This window comes from Podarcis tiliguerta, assembly GCF_965153285.1.
Source record: "Podarcis tiliguerta genome assembly, chromosome: 8".
Lineage (NCBI taxonomy): Eukaryota > Metazoa > Chordata > Lepidosauria > Squamata > Lacertidae > Podarcis > Podarcis tiliguerta.
Genome location: NC_139541.1, coordinates 42,744,124 through 42,763,750, shown reverse-complemented (window position 1 = coordinate 42,763,750; position 19,627 = coordinate 42,744,124). Strand labels below are relative to the sequence as shown.

Here is a 19,627-nt window from a genome sequence, read left to right as displayed (position 1 = left end):
CAACAGGAGCATTTCCTAGAATGGCCCTTGAGTCACCGTTAATTAGAAGTGAACATTTTATCCCAGCCATCTTCAAGTTGATCACTCTTATCTTTTCATTAAGCATTTGATTACAAAGTGGAGGCTGAAATTGCAGTTGAGCAGAGAACTTATTGATGCATAGCAGATGCGAAGGTGAATTTCAAAAGGACCCTCGGGTGCTAAACAGAACAAGCATAAATGAACAATGCAATAACCCTGACAAAAACAAATAGGAAGAGCCCAGATTTGTCAAGTGGCATCGGATCACATAGCATATGATCACGCCTGTGAAGTTGGGATTGCCCTTATTTAGTCGTCAATCGGTGTCACAATTCCCTGCATGGGAATTCATGTGCAGAAGCCAAGAATGTGGCTATGGAGGTAGAACTTATCCTGAAAAATAGGAAGTTGTTGTGATCATATCTTGGATTGACTGCATGATCCTCCAGTGTGGCTTGTAATAATTTTTGCCCTTCCCAATGTGCTTTTGCTGTTTATCACATATACAGTAGCCACTTTATATGTGGCATTAGCTTCCCTTATAATAGAAAATGTGATAGTCTCATGCAGGGGTTGGCAAAGTGTTTGTGGCTTGGGCCGGTTCACTGTCCCGCAGACCCTGCGGTGGGCCGAAGTGCGTGCGTGTGCACGCATGCGCAAACTCTGTTGAGCTTCCTGCAGCCAATGGGAAGCTGGCCAGCATCGCAGAATGCAGTCCCCGCTCTGTCCTGTGCCAGTTTAGTGCGGCGCACAGGAGCCAACTGAGCAGGCAGCGGGGGTCCCTGAGCAAGCAGTGGGGGTCCATGGGCTGGTTAAATGACCCCCATGGGCCACTTGTGGCCCATGGGCCTTAGGTTGCCGACCCCTGGTCTCATGCCTATCAACAGAGCAGTTCATTGACGCCCAATCCATTTCTAGACCCAACTCAAGGTGTTGGTTTTGACTAATACAACCCTGCATGACTTGGGACCCCCACTACCTAAAGGATAGCCTCGTCCTATATGTATCTTGGCTACCACCTAAATCAATAATAGAAGCCCTCCTTCAAGTGCCCCCTCACTCTGTCGGGTGGCTACAAGGAACAGGACCTTCCTGGTTGTGGCCTCTCAGCTATGGAATGCGCTCTCTCGGAACCTTCTTGCATCTACATTAATATATTTTTGGCACCAGACAACAACTTTTTGTTGTTGTTCACCCAGTCTTTATAGGATGAACATATTGCTTTAGGGTGAACATGCTGTTTCAATTTTGTGGTATTTCCAGTTCAGTATTGAAATAATTTTATTCCCTGTCAGTTGAATTGCTTTGTGTATCCGCTCTTGTGTTTTTATGACAGCTAATGTGTTTTAGAGTTGTGTTGCAGTGCCTCAGGTATTGGTTTTGGTACACAGTGGGTTGTATTTTTTTAAAAAAAATTGTTCAGCTGTAGTTTTCATCTGCCTGTTGTTCAGAGAACATGGCTGAAGCCTTCCCCAACCTTGTACCCGCCAAATGTTCTGGACCACAACTCTCATCAGCAAAAAGAACTGTCCTAGCTGCCAGTTGCCCTCCTTCTGTGTATCATCAGGCTCTGGGAAAGAAAGTGTGAAGTGGGGGTCACAGTGCAGTGTGGTCCATCCAGCCCTGCTCATTGTCATGCTCACCAAGGTCTGCATTCTAGAAATGTTGGATGCAGCTCTGTGTGCATCCAGATGTTTGTGGGTAGAGTTTGTCCACCTGAGGAGGGACTCTAATTGGGCAGAGTCCTTGCTTGCATTGTGGAACATCCGTATGTGCATAGAATTCCTTCAAACCATCCTTTGAACATCCAGGTGATAGGAGAACATTCTGATCTGTGCTAGAGTCCCCCGCAAGCCTGCTCCATGTGTTCATTCAGCTTGTGGAGGGGTTCATATAGAAATCCCTTCTTTGATATCTCTCTCTCTGAGGGTACAATTTTTTTCTTCAGAATTTAGGGGTGAGCTTATCCAAGAGATATTTTTGTATCTCCTCCTCTCCACATTGTTTTGTTTAAAATCCAGTTTGAAGTAGCATTCTGAAGAACTTGAAAACTGCCTTTGCTGACTCGGGGCACCAGTCACTAGAAATGGATTATTACGCTCTTTAGCCGCTCAGCCGTTTTGATGGGGTTTGTGCAAGCAAATTCCCCAGTGGACTGAGCCCAAGAGAAAATGCAAAGTAATTTAGATCACACAAAATGAAGGTTATTTGGGTTATCTGGTGATGAAAATTAATAAATGATGAGGTAAAGCATAAACCTTTTAACCTCTGAAGCTCAGCGAAGGGAGAAATAACTTCAGACTTCTACTTAAACCCTCACAGCGATATTAGATGGGGTTTTGAAATTTTTATGGAATGTACACCAACCAAAATTGTACTATAAACAGAGACCAAGATAAAGGGTAGAATGCAATAAATAGCACTCAGTGAAACTGCTGGAACACTATCCTTACCTCAACCTGACATTCATTTTATTTATTTAAAAGCATATATAAACCGCTTAATGTTAAAAAAAAAAAATTACATGGTTATAGTCTAAAAAATAAACAATGTGTCATTAAAACATTAAAACAAAAACATAACCCAAAGCCAACAAAAGAGCAGTATAGAAATGCATAAAAACAAATAAAAGGGATATAATAGAGGACTCAGACACATGACACAGGATATGAACTTATGAGTTAGGGAATACATGGGCAAAAATTGCATATCAGCTTTCTCTCTCTAATTTCATTCATGCAATATTCATCAAAAGTAATCACTTCTTAGCTAAACGAAACAAACACAGTACTACTTCAAAGGGCCAAGAGCAACGTAATATGGAAAAATAAAGCTCCAGAATATTTGCCAAAGTACATCCCGCGCCATAGAGAGATAAGATCAGGAATGTACTTTGGCACAATAATGCAACACAGCTTTAACTTCTGAAAAATTGGGGAAAGGAATTAGATAGAACAGCATATCAAAAACATGAGCATGCCTCACAAGGGCTTCTTGTAGGTTTGTGGTCAAGCGGTTTGTTCAGGTTTGTTGGTTTGCCACTGAGGAAGGCTATTTGGTAGAAATGCATCTGGCTATGGAAGACTGACTGTAGCAGATACCTGTCTAGTGCCACCCCCAGGGTGTACGGATTGGTCTGAAAACAATAAAGCATGTTTAGTATTCACATCTAATAATATATTTACATTCATCCATTGGCTGTTGTGTATTGTGAATGGTGATGTAACCATTGGCTGCTGTTGGCTTATGTCACTCTTTCTGGCTTGCATGTTCCTACCCATAATACTATTCCATTTCTACATCAACCTGCAATTTCTTAATCACCTCAAAATGTTTAAATGCAGATTTTAAAGGCGTTTAAACATTTAACCTAAGAACATAAGAGGAGCTTGCTGGATCAGACCAATGGGATCTTGTCCAGAATCTTGTTTTCACAGTGGCCAACCAGATGCCTGTGGGAAACCCACAAGGAAGATTTGAGAAAAGGAGACCTCTCCCCTCCTGTGGTTTCCAGCAGCTGGTATTCAGAAGCATTTCTGCATCCAAGTGCACATTCAGAGAAGTGCAAAATCCAGTGGACAGCTGAATTCTGATCTGCACATTAGTCCAGAAATTACAGATCAGACCATTTAGGAGTTCATGTATATCAAATTCCTGAAGCATTCCTCCTCCCAGCAGACTTCTGATTTTGTGTCAGGTGCTATTGAACACAAATTCTTCCTGCACATCTGTAGAATAATTCATCTGAAGACTAAGTGCCATACACACTGTTGGAGGTTAAAGCCAAGATTGTTAAATGCAATCTCCAGGATTACAAGCAACTGAAGACCAGCTTCTAAAGAACTATTGTGGGAGAGGGGGGTCTATTACCTGCACATCTTCCTTGAGGCCTCTGGTTGGCCATTGATCCTATAACAAGGAAGTTCAATCTTCAGTTATGGATCAGAGAGAAAACTTCCTGCTGGTTTTCCCCTTTACAGAGCAGATCTTGTTTCAGCATGCAGGTTGTGGCAGCAGCATTACTGGTAACAATATGTGCATCTTGGTGTATAGATGATTAATCAAAGTTGTAATGAAAGCTGGTGACAATCTGCTTTCCACATTAATGTTGGCTTGGTAACGCATCACAGTAACAGCCTGTGATAAGATGTGTTTGTGTGTATTTATATATATGTGAAACGAGTAGAGCAGGTTTGTTAGAATGGTTGACTTGCTTATTTTTGGTGCTCACATATTTTTAGAACAAAACGAGTCAGAGTCGGGGGGGGGGGACGCAACGGTGTGCCACTGCAGTGAGTCAGGATGACATTTTGCACATCACAGACACTACCCAGTTTCAACATTGGTAAAAATATTTAAAGAAACTGTCATGTCAGCACTAGAGAGGAAATATTACATTTATCCTCCCAGCATGCAGCTTGGTGGAGGAGGGGAAGCCGGCACCCTTAATACATCAAATGGGGGCAATATTGTTGTATAAGGAATGCAGAGAGGACATATATAGGGGCCACCGCTGAAAATCATTTGGTGAAATTTGCCATGCCCCAGTCCTCAGACATCTCAGATAGTAAATATAAGGCAGAGGGGACTTATTACCTGGAGTTTTCATCTGCCATCCATTCTTCGCTTCTGAATATCTCTGAACTGCATGGTTTCTGTTACTCGTTGTACCAGAGGCTTTGCTACAAAGGGTTTTAGGCAATAGATCTGGAACAGAGAATCTTCCTCAGCTTAAGTATCACATTCCTTTCTGGGCACCACATGTTAGCAGTGGGCAAAGGAAGAGTGGGCAGAGCAATGAGCACACCCCCCCCCCCTTCTAAAGTAGGCTAGTGTCTCCATACACAGATTGACATAGCCCTCTCTATCCTCCATCCAGACAAGCAAGAGGCATGATCAGAACTCAGTGGCACATTCCAGCCTGGCCAAAGCACTCAGGGAGCCAGGCAGGGCCTAGATAGAGTCCTGGGAGCCAGAGACAGACACCTGAAGGGCTACATTTGGCCCCTGGGCTTTAGATTCCCCACCTTCTGCAATAGATGCTCAAGGTGTTTTTTCTTCAAAGTGAACAGTGAATAAATTAGCAGTGCTGTTCTGCCTCTCCTTCATCCTTTAATCAATTTGAATTTTTGTTTTACTGTGAGACTTTACGTTGAACATGCAGCAAACACAGCATGAGAATTTTACTGATGAGCCAAGGATTTATTCCTTGCTGCAGAGCCTAATAAATAGTGAATAATCGCTTTCTTTTTTTAAAAAAGATAGGTGCACTAGCAAAGCGTGCTGAGGAACACATTGTTCACTGACGATGTTCCATCTTTTATGCAGCAGAGTAGCAAAACGCCATTCAGTGCCAGAGTCAGAGGAAATGAGGCCATAACTAATGTCGCCAGCGATCATTATGACAGGGGCCATAAATTCATACATGATCCTTCCTGTCTCATTTTGCAGACTTCATAAAAAAAAAAAAAACTGTAGATTTTATTTCTCTTTGGTAGCTGAGTTTTTGTTTTAGAGTGGGACTTTTTCAAACCAATGTGTATGTGATTTCGAAAGTAAACAGAGATCTTTGAGGTGAGGGAAGATTAGGGCAGAATCTACTTACAGCACAGCAAAGATGAACAAAACTAAAGAGGCATTCAGGCACCACTATTCCGTTTTCCCTATGTCTCCTAACCTAATCATTTTTGCATTGTATGTGATCTTTCACACAACCTATAGAAGCCACTTTTGGAAATCTAGCAGAAGTTTAGCACTCGTGTCCATGTTAATTGCTTCCAGAATAAATCTGTTTGCAACCCCATTAACCCAGAAAAATCGCAGGACAAAATTTGGGGCAGAATATTCTTTCCTGACTTCAGGTGGGCCAGCAGAAGCCACTACTGATGTCAACAAACAAAGCCACCCTGACCTATTCACTGGAATTATTGCAGTGCCTGGAAATGGTTTATGGAAAGGGACCTGAAGCCCTGTTAAAAAAGCTTGCATGAGTTCAGAATGGTTTTTCTGCTGGAGAAAGGGGGCGAGGGGCAGCATCATACACCATGTGCTGCTTTGCCTCCCAAGTGATTTGTTTCGCTGTAGCAATATTTATCATCTTGATGAAAGATGCCCTGGCTCTGAAGATTGGAAGGGGTTTTTTGTTTTGCTTTGTTTTGTTTACCTGCTTAATTTGAAGCAGCACCTATACAAGGTACTGTGACATCAACATAATAACCTGAAGCCAGAGGCATCTGAAAAGATTTATTTCCAGAGCTCCTTTGCGGTGACACGCTTTTTTGCTTCTGACATTCTCAATTTGCAGGCCGCTGGTGATCCAATCTGATTCCTTCTGACTCTTTAATAAGGATGTCAATGCACCAGGCGGAGGCCATTATCTGATAGCTGCATGGAAATAAGAGGCAGAGTTAGTGATCTCAAGGGGTGGCCAGCTTTTTCGCCTCAGATGAGCTAGTCAAGGTCACCGGAATGGTAGATTTTCTGTCTATTGGCTTGTGTCGTACTTCCTTAAATATATCCCTTTTGAGTGCATCTGAGGAAACATTTATTAATTGCTGCATGGGGTGTTAATGCAGGGACTTAGCATAATAATAATTTTAGGCTGCCAGCTGCACATTACAGGTGAAATTGGAATGCAAATGGAAGCTTACAAATCACCCAGGAGACAGTGTATCACAGCCTAGGTAAATATTACTAACATCAATGGGACTACTTGTGAGTAAATTTGCATAGTTTCAAAATGGGATATTTGGCTATATCTTCCCCAGGCACCTTTGTTAAGCAGGCTGAAGAGAACCCATCACTGGTGGTCTTATTTTCACAGGGTGTGTAGCACGAAGGATGAGGGATTGTGTTGTGATTGGCTGTTGAGATCCATCATATCCTGAGTTTTCGTGTGCCGCTGTGGACATATCAGTGGGGGGGGGGGGACTTGATAAAATTTGCTTCTGCTTCTTCCATTGCCTCCTATGGAGTTGAATTTCCTTACAATGTCAATTCCACCTGGTTACATGAGCATTGCCAGTGGCCGGTGAGGGTTTGGGTGAGATGAACCTGTGTCTGCCCCTCACTGCACCCTTTCCCTGAACTTGTGCACTCCATTTTCATCCCATTGGGTATATCCCATTGGTGAGCAGCTTGGCTTCCATAGGGATGTGGGTTTTATGTTAACATGGGCTCCTTCGTGTGTCTGATCAAAACAGCAGCTCTTTGGAGCAGATGGGCCTACTATGTTGTAGTATGGGATGTGGGAGAAATTTGGTTCAGTTTGCATTTAAAGGTGAACCTACAAAAAACACACTTCCCAAAACAATCTGCAAACAAAAACACAGCTATCCTTTGAAACTGGCACTTCTCTGAATTCTGCTGTGCCATTCTCCAGCCGAGTAACATGTACAAAAATGCATATACTGGGGTAAAAGGTGGATTAAAATGCATATATTTGTGAAAATATCATACAAACATGCATATTATTGGGGGACATTGCTTTGCACACAATTGTGTGTATTAGTGAATGGACTTTAGCTGGTGATGGATGAACTGTAGCTCATTGGTAGGAATCTGCTTTTAATGCAGAATGTCACAGGTTCAATCCCCAAGTGGTAAAAAAATATGTGTGTATTAGGTAAAATTGCATGCAAAAGTTCATGCGAGAGAGTAGTTGTTTTTTCATGTAAAAAAATCATGAACTGATGTGGATATGTGGAGAATTGAACTGAAGACTGGAAAAATTAAGAACTGAGAGAAACCAAAATAAACCAGATTGCCCATCCCTACCAGTAGTATCGCCTCAACTCTCCCTCTTCCTCTCTTCCTCACTGGTGTGTAGCAATTTATCTGAACCAGACCATCCCCATCACTGAGTTTACCCACTTCACTGAAGGCAAGGCTGACACTAGCATGTCGGATTCTTCTGTGCTGGTAGCTGGTGTAGTGATTGGAGCAGTTCTCTTCCTTTCCTGCGTGGCCATCATCATCGGCAGCCTGCGAAAGAATAGGTGCTTTCAACATCTCCAGCTGAGGAGGGATGCCAGTTACAGTAAGAGGACTGTTCTGATTTTTTAAATAACTTCTTCAAAAATATAGATGTTCTGCAAACGTTTCCAGTGTGTTTTCCCACCAGGCCCTTTTCATTCTGTTGCTGCCGCGCTTAGTTTGCAAACTGGATACGGCAGAGCCAGGCTTTGTGTGTTTGAACAGGGCCTTTCCACTAGATGGAGTGATGCAGCAGATTTGGGGGTGGCATGGAAGGCTACAAATCATTGGTTGTTTGACTTACATTTATTGCATTGTACTCCCAGGGAGAAGCGCTTGTAGGATTTTCTGCCTCAGGTGCCAAAATAACTTGGAAAGCATTGGGTACCAGTGTGCTTAAAATGTATGGTGTGTATGAGACCCTAGCGGCATGAAAATAACCTGGGATTGGTGGGGAAAGGCGTAGAGACCAAGGCAATTCACCAGTTTCCAGAGGTGATTTAAGAATTTCATCCATTCAAGAGCTCTCAGCCAAACATGCTCTGCAGGGGTCTGGTTATCCAGAATGGTTTATCAATCCCTCTTCCCGGGGAACTCTTTGAATTCTAGCTTTGTGAGGAGAATAGAAGTCTGCTAACAACTCTTGGCACACTTAAAAAACTAGAGTTCCCAGGATTCTTGAGGGGGAGTCATGGCTGTTAAAAGCAGTATGAGAATGCTTTTTTAAAATGGATGGTGCAGATGTGATCTGTGTGGGGGGTTTTTAGGTCTGAAAAGCAGCATACAAATAATTTTTAAATCTACAAAATGCCTGTTTGCGGTGTTGTGGGACCAGTATTTTCTTCTTTCTTCCAGCTCCAGAATGCTTCTACGGCGGCTCAGTTGGAGAACTAAGATCCAGTTGCATAGAGGAGTTCCCTCCAGCCTTCTATTTCAGCACTTACATGGAGACACAGGTCAATGTCACCTGCCCCGACTCACCTCCCCAGTAAGCACCTTTCGAATGCATTTTTATCACTGGGATGAATGGTGTGGAAATGGGAGCTCTGCTGGGCTCAGTCCCAATGTTCTTCCACCAGAATATGCTCTCAGCATTGAGTGTGGGTGAGAGACACAGGCAGGGTCTCCAAGCCCCAGTGGCTGCTATAAATGATGTGGGAGAAACAGGTGATGGGAAGGCAATAAAGACCTACAGGTGGAAGTCTGAGTTGTGAGGAGTGATGAGGGCAAATAAATGAAACACATTTATACCACTTTTAACAATCATGACATGTTAAGGGTGCTGAGAGCTGTAGTTCTGTGTGGAGTTCTGGCAACCTTGAAATTATTGGCTATAATAAAAAATACAATAATTGAAAATATTAAATTTTTACAATTTTATTTATTAAATCATTATATTTTATAATTTATTTTAAGAACTTAAATGAAACAAAAAACTCCCCCCCCCCAATGTTTTTAATAGGTTTTATCCATCTAAGGCCTACTCAGAATTGAGGAACCAGAGCCTAAGTTAGCCATACCCATTTAACTTCAGTGGGTCTACTCTGAGTAGGACTAGCATCCGATACCACTCAATGTTTTTAATTGGTTTTGGGGGGGTTGGTTTTTTTTTTTTCATTATTTGTATCTTTTGCTATTTTGTTTTTTTGCTGCCCTGGACTCCTTCGGCAGAAAGCGGGTAGAATGGACATTTAATAAATAAATAACTGGGGTGGCTGTAGCTATCTTCCTTTTATAGATTTCCATTTGTTGCTCTTCTGCTGAGCACACGGTAGTTACAGCAACTTGTCAGGATAATAGATGGTCTCTCTTGTTTAGCTCTCCAATACAGTGGTACCTCGGGTTATGAACTTAATTTGTTCCGGAGGTCCTTTCTTAACCCAAAACCATTCTTAACCTGAAGCACGCTTTCGCTAATGAGGCCTCCTGCTGCTGCCACCGCGCGATTTCCATTTGCATCCTGGGGCAAAGTTTGCAACCCAGAGCAACTACTTCCGGGTTAACGGAGTTTGTAACCCAAAGCGTTTGTATCCCAAAGCGTTTGTAACCCGAGGTACCACTGTAGAACAGGGTTAAAAGGACTGAGAAATGAGGCTGTCTGAACAGTGTAGGGGCCCAGAATTATTTCGGTCAAAGGCAAAGACCACCCACACATTACACCCAGTGCTTTTTAAAAGGGGGTACTCAATGGTACGCAGTACCTGCACCTCTATTCTTTTTTTTAAAAAGATTATGCTACTTCTTTTCCTTCTCTGCCCCTCTCCCTGCCTCCAAGGAACCATCTGCACTACACATTTTTTAAGCCGTCTCATCCCATTTTCAACAGTCATGGCTTACCCCAATGAATCCTAGGAACTGAAGATTGTTTTGGGTGCTGAGAGTGGTTAGGAGACACTTCTTCCCCTCACAGAGCTACAGTTCATAAAGTGGTTTAACAATCTATCCCTCTTTTCCCAGGGAGCTCTGGGAATTGCAGGCAGTTCAGTGTTCAAGGGCCTACTGCCTCTTAACAGTGAAGGCAGAACATAGCCATCGTGACTATAAGCATTGTAGATACAGCTTCACTAGATCAAGTACCATGTAAAGCAGCCCTTCCCAACTTCCTCTGGATTGTACCGAAGGATTTCCATGTTATGGGATCTGAGAATCCACCCTGCCGCTTTTAATGAATAAATAGCATTAGCTTTCTGTCAGCCGTAGCTTTTTCATTCACTAAAAATAAATGGTGTGGGTTTTTAAAATAATAATAATAATAAATTAATATAATATTTCCCGCCTATATTCCTCCAAAGGAATGATTTTCAAAAGTGCTCCCATGGATGAAAGCATTATGTTGTAGAAGTTGATGAGTAAGAAATGGATTTTTAAAATAGTTTTCTGAAGGTGGAAACTGAATGCATAGTTTCCAAATCACCAACAGAGCAGAAGAGGTATGCCTTGTGTCTCATATTCTCTTTGGCAGAGGTGGGCAAGAAAAACAAAAGAGGAGGGCTGAATGGTGTAATTCATGGCGCTGTCTGATGAATCGATTAATAAGCACAGTCAGTTATTTAACTACAGTTTTAGAATGAATAGATATCCAGTTGGAGCTGTTATCGTATGAGAAGGGCAAGCTGACTTGTCTCCTCTGGACAGCTTGAATTCTTAAATGAATTGTGTGATTGGTTTTTCACTCCACTGATCCAAGATGAAGATTTGAAACAGAGCAGCATCAAATAGTAATGAAAAAGCCACACACACACACACACACACACACACACACACTACTTTATTTATTTATTCATTCGTTCATTACTGGCATCCTCAGGTCCAAAACTGAAAACCCAGAGTTTGTTTTGTGTTATATGCAGGGAGTAGGGTTTTAATACCGAATTGCAATATTGTTTTTCAATTTTGCTAAGATCCCCTCCATTTTATGAAGTAATACTAGCCAAACATCTAGGGGCCAGTTCACCACTTTTATACATGCAAACTGTACATTGCTTCTCAGGTCTGCAACTGCATAACTAAATGGGGCTGTCAGGTCCTCACCCAGAAATGATCCCTCCAGGAATGCTAAAGTGACAGGTATTGAAACAGGACCAAAGTCACCGTATGGCAGAGAATTAGCATCTTCTAGGGTTTAAGCCCTTGCAAGACACAGATAACCACTCAACAGTTTGCAGGATGAATCTGAGCGAGAGTGTGTGTGTGTGTGTGTGTGTGTGTGTGTTCTGAAGAACGTCTAGGGCAGAAACACTATTTATATAAAATTCTAATTGGGAAATTAATTTATGAAAGATGCCTTAGGGGTGTTTAATAATTTAATTGCTTTGATGTACAAATGACTGAAATCTCATTTAGGACTCAATTTGATTATCTCTCTAGATGTATCCCTAATCGGTTCTCACACTAGATTTAAGGAAATTGCTACAGCTCTCATTTGAGTTTTATTTCTTTATCTTTTTTAAAAAAATCATAATCCTGCCATGCTCACAAGGCAATCAAATGGAAGCCATGCGGTCAATTTGTCTTGACAACCCTAACTAGATGGTAGTGATATCTATAATCGTCCCTTTAGGTGAATTAATGGCTTTCTCATGGACCCAGGATCTCTGTGACCATGGTAGATTTATTTGATGTGAGAGGTATTTTTTTTAAATGGCAGATGCAAAGTGGCGTTGTTGTTGTAAAGGAGGGTTCAAATGATATCTGGCTGCCCTTCATCAATAGTTTCTGCTTTGTGCTGGTGTGGTTAATGCTTCCAGGGGTCTCAAATTCTCAAAAACTTCCCAGAACATCTGTTACAACTGTTTCCATTAGAGTCTCAGTAAAGCCGTGCTGGGGGACCTGCACCCTTTCAAATGCTGCTGACTATAGCTGCTATCATCTCTAACCATTGGTCATGCTGGCTGTGGCTGATTGGGGGTTGGCAGTCCAGCAACGTCTAGGTCACATCCACACCATACCTTTAAGTCACTCTAATATCACAGTCATGAATTATTCTGGTAACTAATTTATTGTGGGCGCTGGGAATTGTAGCTCTGTAAGGTCAGCATCCTTAATAAACCACAGTACCTAGGATTCTTGGGGGTGGGAACCATGGCTGTTAATGTGATATGAGTCCTTTAATTATGCGGTGTAAGTGGGATCTTTGAGCCTGCAAAATAAAACTGCCCTCATAAAGTCTGTAGCATAAAATCCATCCCAATTCCCAGTCCCAAAATTCAAAATCTGGAAGCCCACATTCTGCAAACAACCTATGCAAAAGCAAAAACGATTTTCAGTGTTTCATTCCTTCTGCCTTAGAAACAGATGACAAATGCAGCTAAAACTCATCAATAGAACAGTAATGAAAAGAATCCAAACTGAAGACAAAACAAAAAATGATTCAGACAAAAACTTTTGTTCCACTGACTTTATTGGCAAGATAGCAAGACACTGAGTAGCACTGACTTCCTCTTCTCCCTGCTACAACTGTGAAATGAAAAGGTTATCATATGAGCCTTTTGAAGCCTTGTTCGGTTCATCATTGAAATATTGTCCTAGGCTGTTACTACCTATGCGAACTGGCCATTGACAGTGAGCCTGCCACATAAACCCTTCTGGAAAACATCAACGTCGTTTCTTAGCTTGTACTTCAAAAAGCGTCAGGATCATCCTTCCCATTTGTGTGACTGGAGAGTAGATGCTCCGTCGATCTCACCAATTCTCTAGGATCACTCAGCTCTATGCTACCAGAAATGGGGGAGATCCTGACTATGGATCTCAGGTCTGGTTTGAGTCCAAGTGGGGTTGGATTTTGTATTCTGTACACACAAATGCACACACCAACTTCTTAGAGCATGCTCCATGTGCTTTCTGGTTATCATGATTTCCCTTTACTAGTTGCATGAGAAGTTTTTTGTTTGTTTGTTTATATGCTGCTTAATTCCAGAATAAGCTTCCAAGGAGTTTACAAATATAACATCCAATTACACAAAAATTTGAATATAAGCATCCATAATTAAAACGCACCATAAAACATTCCAATTAACATGTTAGAATATAAACATCCGTAATTAAAATATGCAATGGAACAATCCCATTAAAAGAGCACAGCAATTAAAATAGGAAAAGATCAAGGGGATGCCTGTGTAAAAAGGAGCATCTTCAAAATGTTCTCTCTTCTGTGTTCTCAAGATCAAAACTTACAAATTTCAGCCTGTTTAGTAAGCTCTTTCATGTTGCCTAGGTGTGTGTGTGTGGTAAAGTCACTTCCACTGAGACATGACAAATCACACTGCTACTACAAGCCGCCAAGATTGGAATCAGGACCTGCTATGAACATATATAGTAGCTGTCTATGTGCTGGGTCACTGATCCATAGATTGAAACAATTGTCTAGGCTCTTGGGCAGAAAAGGTCTTTCTCATCACCTTGCAAGGGGATGGACCAGATGATCCTCAGGGTCTCTTCAAGCTCTACAGTTCTATTATTCTAGGTAAAGGTAAAGGTAAAGGTACCCCTGCCCGTACGGGCCAGTCCTGACAGACTCTAGGGTTGTGCACCCATCTCACTCAAAGAGGCTGGGGGCCAGCGCTGTGCGAAGACACTTCCGGGTCACGTGGCCAGCGTGACATCGCTGCTCTGGCGAGCCAGCACCAGCGCAGCACACGGAAACACCCTTTACCTTCCCGCTAGTAAGCGGTCCCTATTTATCTACTTGCACCCAGGGGTGCTTTCGAACTGCTAGGTTGGCAGGCTCTGGGACCGAACAACGGGAGCGCACCCCGCCACGGGGATTTGAACCGCCGACCTTTCGATCGGCAAGCCCTAGGCGCTGAGGCTTTAACCCACAGCGCCACTCGCGTCCCTTCTATTATTCTACCTACCTGGAAATGTCATGGCAATGGCAAGCTGGTCCATGGGGCCAATTGGGCAGAGCCCCACCAACCTCAGTGTGCCCCCAGCCAGCTCCCCATAATATCTGCCTCCTTTCTTACATCCAGCCCAGAGAGTGGCACTGCTCATCAGCCTCCTCCTTAGTCTCAGTGTTGTCCCACCTGCCATTGGCTCTGGCTCCCTGCCTTCCACCCTACCAGTCCCAGTGGGAAGCTGCCACCACTGGGCAATGGATTGAGACCTTGCCAGTATACATAGCATGTGCTCCGTCACTGAGATATTCAGTTCTGAGATATTCAACAGTTCTGTTGGAAGCAGCAACTCCCATCCACCTCTCACACACATGTATATTATAACGCAATGCTGTTTTTTAAAAAGACAATTCTAATGGAAATCTGACATCTTTTCATTGTAGGGTTATTAGAATCCCATCATCTCTTTAAAATTACAGTGAAGGACATTTAACCTACCATTCTGTCAACTGGTGCCTGGGGGTTGGGGTAGGGAACCTAAATTAGCATGTTTCACACAGATAACAGCCCTGTACCTCAGTGAAACTAATTCTGGAGATCCTTTTTTTATGGACTCTTTGATAACTTCTTATTGTGGGCTCTTTAGGAAATGGCACAGCATCCTTGTTCCTAATATATTCCCAGCTACTTTTGTTGCAAAAATGCTTGCCTCATCAACTTTGTATTCCTCTAGCCCCCCACTTCCTCATCGTATTCTCCCACCCCATCCCTGACTTTCTCCAGGGGTCTTCCTTCTGTCATTGCCAGCTTCTGAAATGCATCCTATGTTTCATTACCTCCAAAAGGTATACCTGAGCAGTGTTCACAGCTTTTTGAAACCTTAATTGTGCATTAGAAACCAATGAAGCAGACTCCTTACTCAGGAGCCCACAGGGAATGAACATTTGTATGTTCAGAAAGCATTAATCCTGCATTAGCCTCAAGGTTATGGACTGCAGTGAATTAGAACAGCTTGGTTTTGATTGCTCAAACAAGAATTATAACCCTAAGACTGCATTCCTGTGCATACTTACATCACTGTCATCAGTGGGACCTGTAGCAAAATCTTGCAGTGTGGAGTCTGTTTCCCCCAACAACAGTCTGCCCTGCATTCCAGTGGTCCTCATTGGGCTGTTTCAGGAAATTCTCCCCAGCTGATATACCTCCCTCTTTTGTGCGGGTGGTGTCATTTTAGTTTTTAAAAAGCAACAGGACACAGAGCCTGAACATCAGAAATCAATAGAATGATATGTAATAACCTAACACTGAAGTAATCTGCTTCTTGTGACTTGGTATTGGAGGGTGGGGATTCAGTACAGATCACATTTGAAGGCAAACCTACCAAAGTTGCATTTTCCAAAACAATATAGAATCATAACACAGCCATCCTTCAGGATTTGCCAAATTTTGCAATGTGTACAAAAATGCATATACATGCATGTACACAAAAACACATATATTTGTGAATACAACATACAAAAATGCATTATATTAGAGAACATTGCTTTGCAAAAAAAAGTGTAGATTAGGTAAAACTACATACAAAAATGTGATTATTGGAATAATTTTTTTCCAAAACGCTGCTGAATTTTCATGAAAATTTTTTTTAATTACAAATTGCTGTAGAAATATGGAGAAATGAATTTAAGCTTGGGAAAAATGAAAATGGACAGATCTATCCCTCCCAACCTAAGAGCAAGTGCTATGAATAGATAGGCCATCTGCTAAAACTTTTCTCCCTGTTTGTCATTTCTTCTTCTCTTGTTGGCACAATTCTCCTCTGATATCTATGCGGCAAAGCTAACCTGAGGCTCTGTTTTCTTTCAGCTATGATGAGTGTGTGGGGCCTGGAGCTGTGCAAATCTGTATTCCTACAGATGACCCTCCGCCTTACTCCCTGATAGACCCTTGTCGATGGAATGACTCCGCTATAAACATTCCCTGGGAAGAAGAGGTGACTCCAGGGGCTGCAGGAGAAAGGGATGCTGGGTATTTGGTCGGACTGCAGGGCCTGCCACAACCCATCCCTTCCATTTCCTTATCCTCGTCATTCCCGATGGAAGCTGCCCCTCCCTACGAAACTGTTGTGTGTGAACAGAACATCCCTATTCCACTGGTCCCACTGGATTTACTGAAAACCTCTACAGAACACTATCAGACTTTTTTCAACAGAATAATGTAAAAGGGCAATGATTCCTGACCTGTGCTTCTGAAGGAATCCTTCAAGACTAAGAAAGGGTGATAACCTGGAATGATAATCACCCACCTACCAATAATACTTAACAAAACTTTATCTATTTTCTACTTGTGGATTTTGTTTTTACAGGAAAAAAATATGAAAGTTTACCTGCACATTCTTCTTTGTGTTTTAGATTGTTCTTCTCCCCCTGAAATGTAAAACAAAAAATGCATCTACTAGGGCAGTGGTTCCCAAACTTTCCTTCACACCCAATGGACCATCTGACAATCTTAATGATTGTTCTGCATATTGTAGCAACTGAAATGCTCTTTACAAGATGCTGTACAGCTTTTAAATGTATTTTTATTGCTTCTTTTCTTTATTGTAACATGCTGCAAAATAAAAGAAGCAATAACAATACCATCAAAAAATCAATCTGGATATTTAATGCAATGGACGTGCCATCTCCCGTCTTCAACCACAAATCCACAGACACACCTGAGTGAAGCTTGGTCCATGGGCCACAGTTTGGGAACTCCTGTGCTAGGGTATCTCCTGTAGGTCTTTTTGTAGCATTTGAAAGCACATCTGACTAAAATACTTCTAATGTAGATGTATGTCATACGGTCAAACCTAGTTGTCAGGTTTGTTACAGTGCTTTGCATGTCTTAGAACAAAAGGAATATATGATAAAGGGGTTGCATCTATCTTTTTAAGAATTGTTAGTAGATGTAAGCCAGTGACTTAGTAATAGGAGAGGATTCAGTGTTTCATTTAGCTGTAGAGTTCAGCTCAAGAGAGATAAAAAGATATCCTTAGTTTGTATCAGAATATCCCCATTTTATTAATAGGGAAATGTTTGTGTATTTAAGAGAATGAGACGGGAGGCTTCCCAGTTAAATTTCTAAGCTAACCCGGTTCCAAACCCAAATATTATATCTACTTTCTGTCACAAACCTTTTCCCCTACCCACCTCAGTGATCAAGCTGTCTGGGGAGATTTATTGTGATATGAGACATGATTATTATGTTGCATACCAAAGAACTGGAAAGCAAAAGAAAATATGCATTTCCCTATTTTGACTGGGAGAGGTCTTACTAAAAAGAGGCATGTGATGCAATCATTTGAGTGCTGAGTTTGGAATATAGAAGAGCTGTGTTCAAATCCCTTCTTATTTCCACAGCTTCCTAGGTGGCCTTCAGCAAATTGCTAGCTTTGTAGCCTCTTCTCCCTCACAGGATCACTGGGGCTAAAAAGCAGCTCTGATCTCCTTATTTTCTGCATAAGACCAAGGTACATCTAACCCAACATTTTGTTTCTGACAGGGACAAATCAGCTGTCTCTGACATGTTCACAAGCAGCCAGGCATATAGGTGATGGATCGCCTTGCCTTATTGTGTCCCTGGTGTCTACTATGCAAAGGTGTACTGCCTCTGCTTGTGAAGATCGTGTTTAGCAATTCCACCTAACAACTACTCAGAGCCAAAGTAGAGTTGATGTTAAATGTGTATTTGCATGTAATGTGCAGAGTTCTTTTTTAAAAATGCAAACGGTGTCAACTTGGAGTGGGGTTGTAGCAGCTGATGATTATCAGGGTCACAGCAGGGGTGGAAGGGTGATTTAACATTTTCCTCCCCTGCTGCAGTCTTGGGGGAAATCCCAAAGCCAATATTTGGGCTGGTGGGGGAGGGAATGCCAATAGAGCAGGCATAGGCAAACTCCAGATGTTTTGAGACTACAATTCCCATCATCCCTGACCACTGGTCCTGTTAGCTATGAATGATGGGAGTTGTAGTCCCAAAACATCTGGAGGGCCGAGTTTGCCTATGCCTGCAATAGAGTATTGTGTCCCCCTGAGCAAGTCAGGTCAGGAGTTGCAGAACCACGGACAGCACCAAGTGAGCAGACAGCCTTTTTACAGCCTCTGCTCCCAGACTACCTCCCCCAGGCTCCACCCTCTTGTAGATAACTTTAACTTCTTAAAGGGCCTACCCTCTGGCCTGAAGACAGGCACTCATCCTCCATTCCATCGCCTCCCTTCCAGTGTATGCTCTACACTGCTGGACCAGTGACCATCAGGAGGCACTGGATTCCTTAGGCTCAGGAAAAGATGCTAGTGGAAGTCCTGGCTCTGACTGCAGGCCCTAGTGGTAGAGAATGGCTCCTGTCTGGCAAGCTCGGGGGGGGGGTCCCCCTGATCTTCGAGAGCAGGCTCAAAGCTGTGAATCTAGTCTTCCTCTGTAGCTGGAGACTCATAAGCCCTCCAGCTTTGAGCCTCGATCACTGCTGGACTCTGAGGTCATGACAAATAGCAGCTCCGAAAAAGAAGGAAAATTCAGGAAGGAAAATAGTAAGTTCCCCACTTGAGACCTGCTACCACCCCAATACTTATCAGTCCCTGCCCCAAAGCTTTATTTGAACCTTTTTTAAAAAACTCCTGTATATTAAATGCCAATTTTAACATCATGTCTAGCTTGGCCCTCAAATTTCTCCAGTTGTCTTTATAAAGCAATGAAATGCACAAATCTGACTGGAAGGAGCCAGTGCGATGTGCTGGGCTAGAAACTTGAGAAGCTGCAGGTTCAAATCCCTACTCAGTAGTGAGTAGGTGACTGTGAACCAGTTGCTCACATCTCACCTACCTCACAGGGATGTTGTGAGGGTGGGAAAGGTGCAAAAGAGACTGAGCCCAAGTTCCTTGGAAGGGCATCAGGATAAAAATGTTGTTTGTTGTTGATGGCTGGTGATTAACAGTAACATGCAATCTAAACCCCACAAAGACATCCAAATTATCTCATAACCTTGCTCCAACAGGTGGATATAAGGCAAGGGTTTTTCAGATGGTGTTCCAAAGAATTTTGGGGTGTTCAGAAGATTATCATGGGCTCCTCAATGGATCATGGATTCACTTTCACCAGAAAAAGGTTCTACTTGGTTGTAGCACCAGAACTTTGGAAAGCCCTTTTACAAGCTGTTTGTTTATCCCTCTCAGTGATATAATTTTGTAACCAAGTAAAGACAGTTTTATGCTTCCATGACTTCGGGACTTAACCCCCTCTGGTGCTTTATTTTTGCTGCT

The 19,627-nt window shown here is 42.5% G+C and overlaps 1 protein-coding gene and 1 long non-coding RNA gene across 3 annotated transcripts in view; one reads left to right on the top strand and one right to left on the bottom strand.

Moving 5' to 3' along the window:
• The window catches only part of BEAN1 (brain expressed associated with NEDD4 1), a 48,269-nt gene extending 28,683 nt beyond the window's left edge, over window positions 1–19,586 (top strand). For both annotated transcript variants that reach the window (XM_083454517.1, XM_083454518.1), the window contains exons 4-6: window positions 7,850–8,059; window positions 8,851–8,983; window positions 16,197–19,586. In XM_083454517.1, coding sequence (XP_083310643.1) covers window positions 7,850–8,059; window positions 8,851–8,983; window positions 16,197–16,551 — 698 coding nt within the window. In that variant the 3' untranslated portion in view covers window positions 16,552–19,586. The remainder of the gene's footprint in view (window positions 1–7,849; window positions 8,060–8,850; window positions 8,984–16,196) is intronic.
• Window positions 2,565–10,473, bottom strand: LOC310684067. The gene is made up of 5 exons (XR_014514679.1): window positions 10,333–10,473; window positions 7,894–8,004; window positions 6,185–6,405; window positions 4,618–4,728; window positions 2,565–3,157 (listed from the first exon to the last, which is right to left on the bottom strand). It is a non-coding gene; the product is annotated as an uncharacterized lncRNA (long non-coding RNA).
• Window positions 19,587–19,627: the final 41 nt, after the last annotated feature.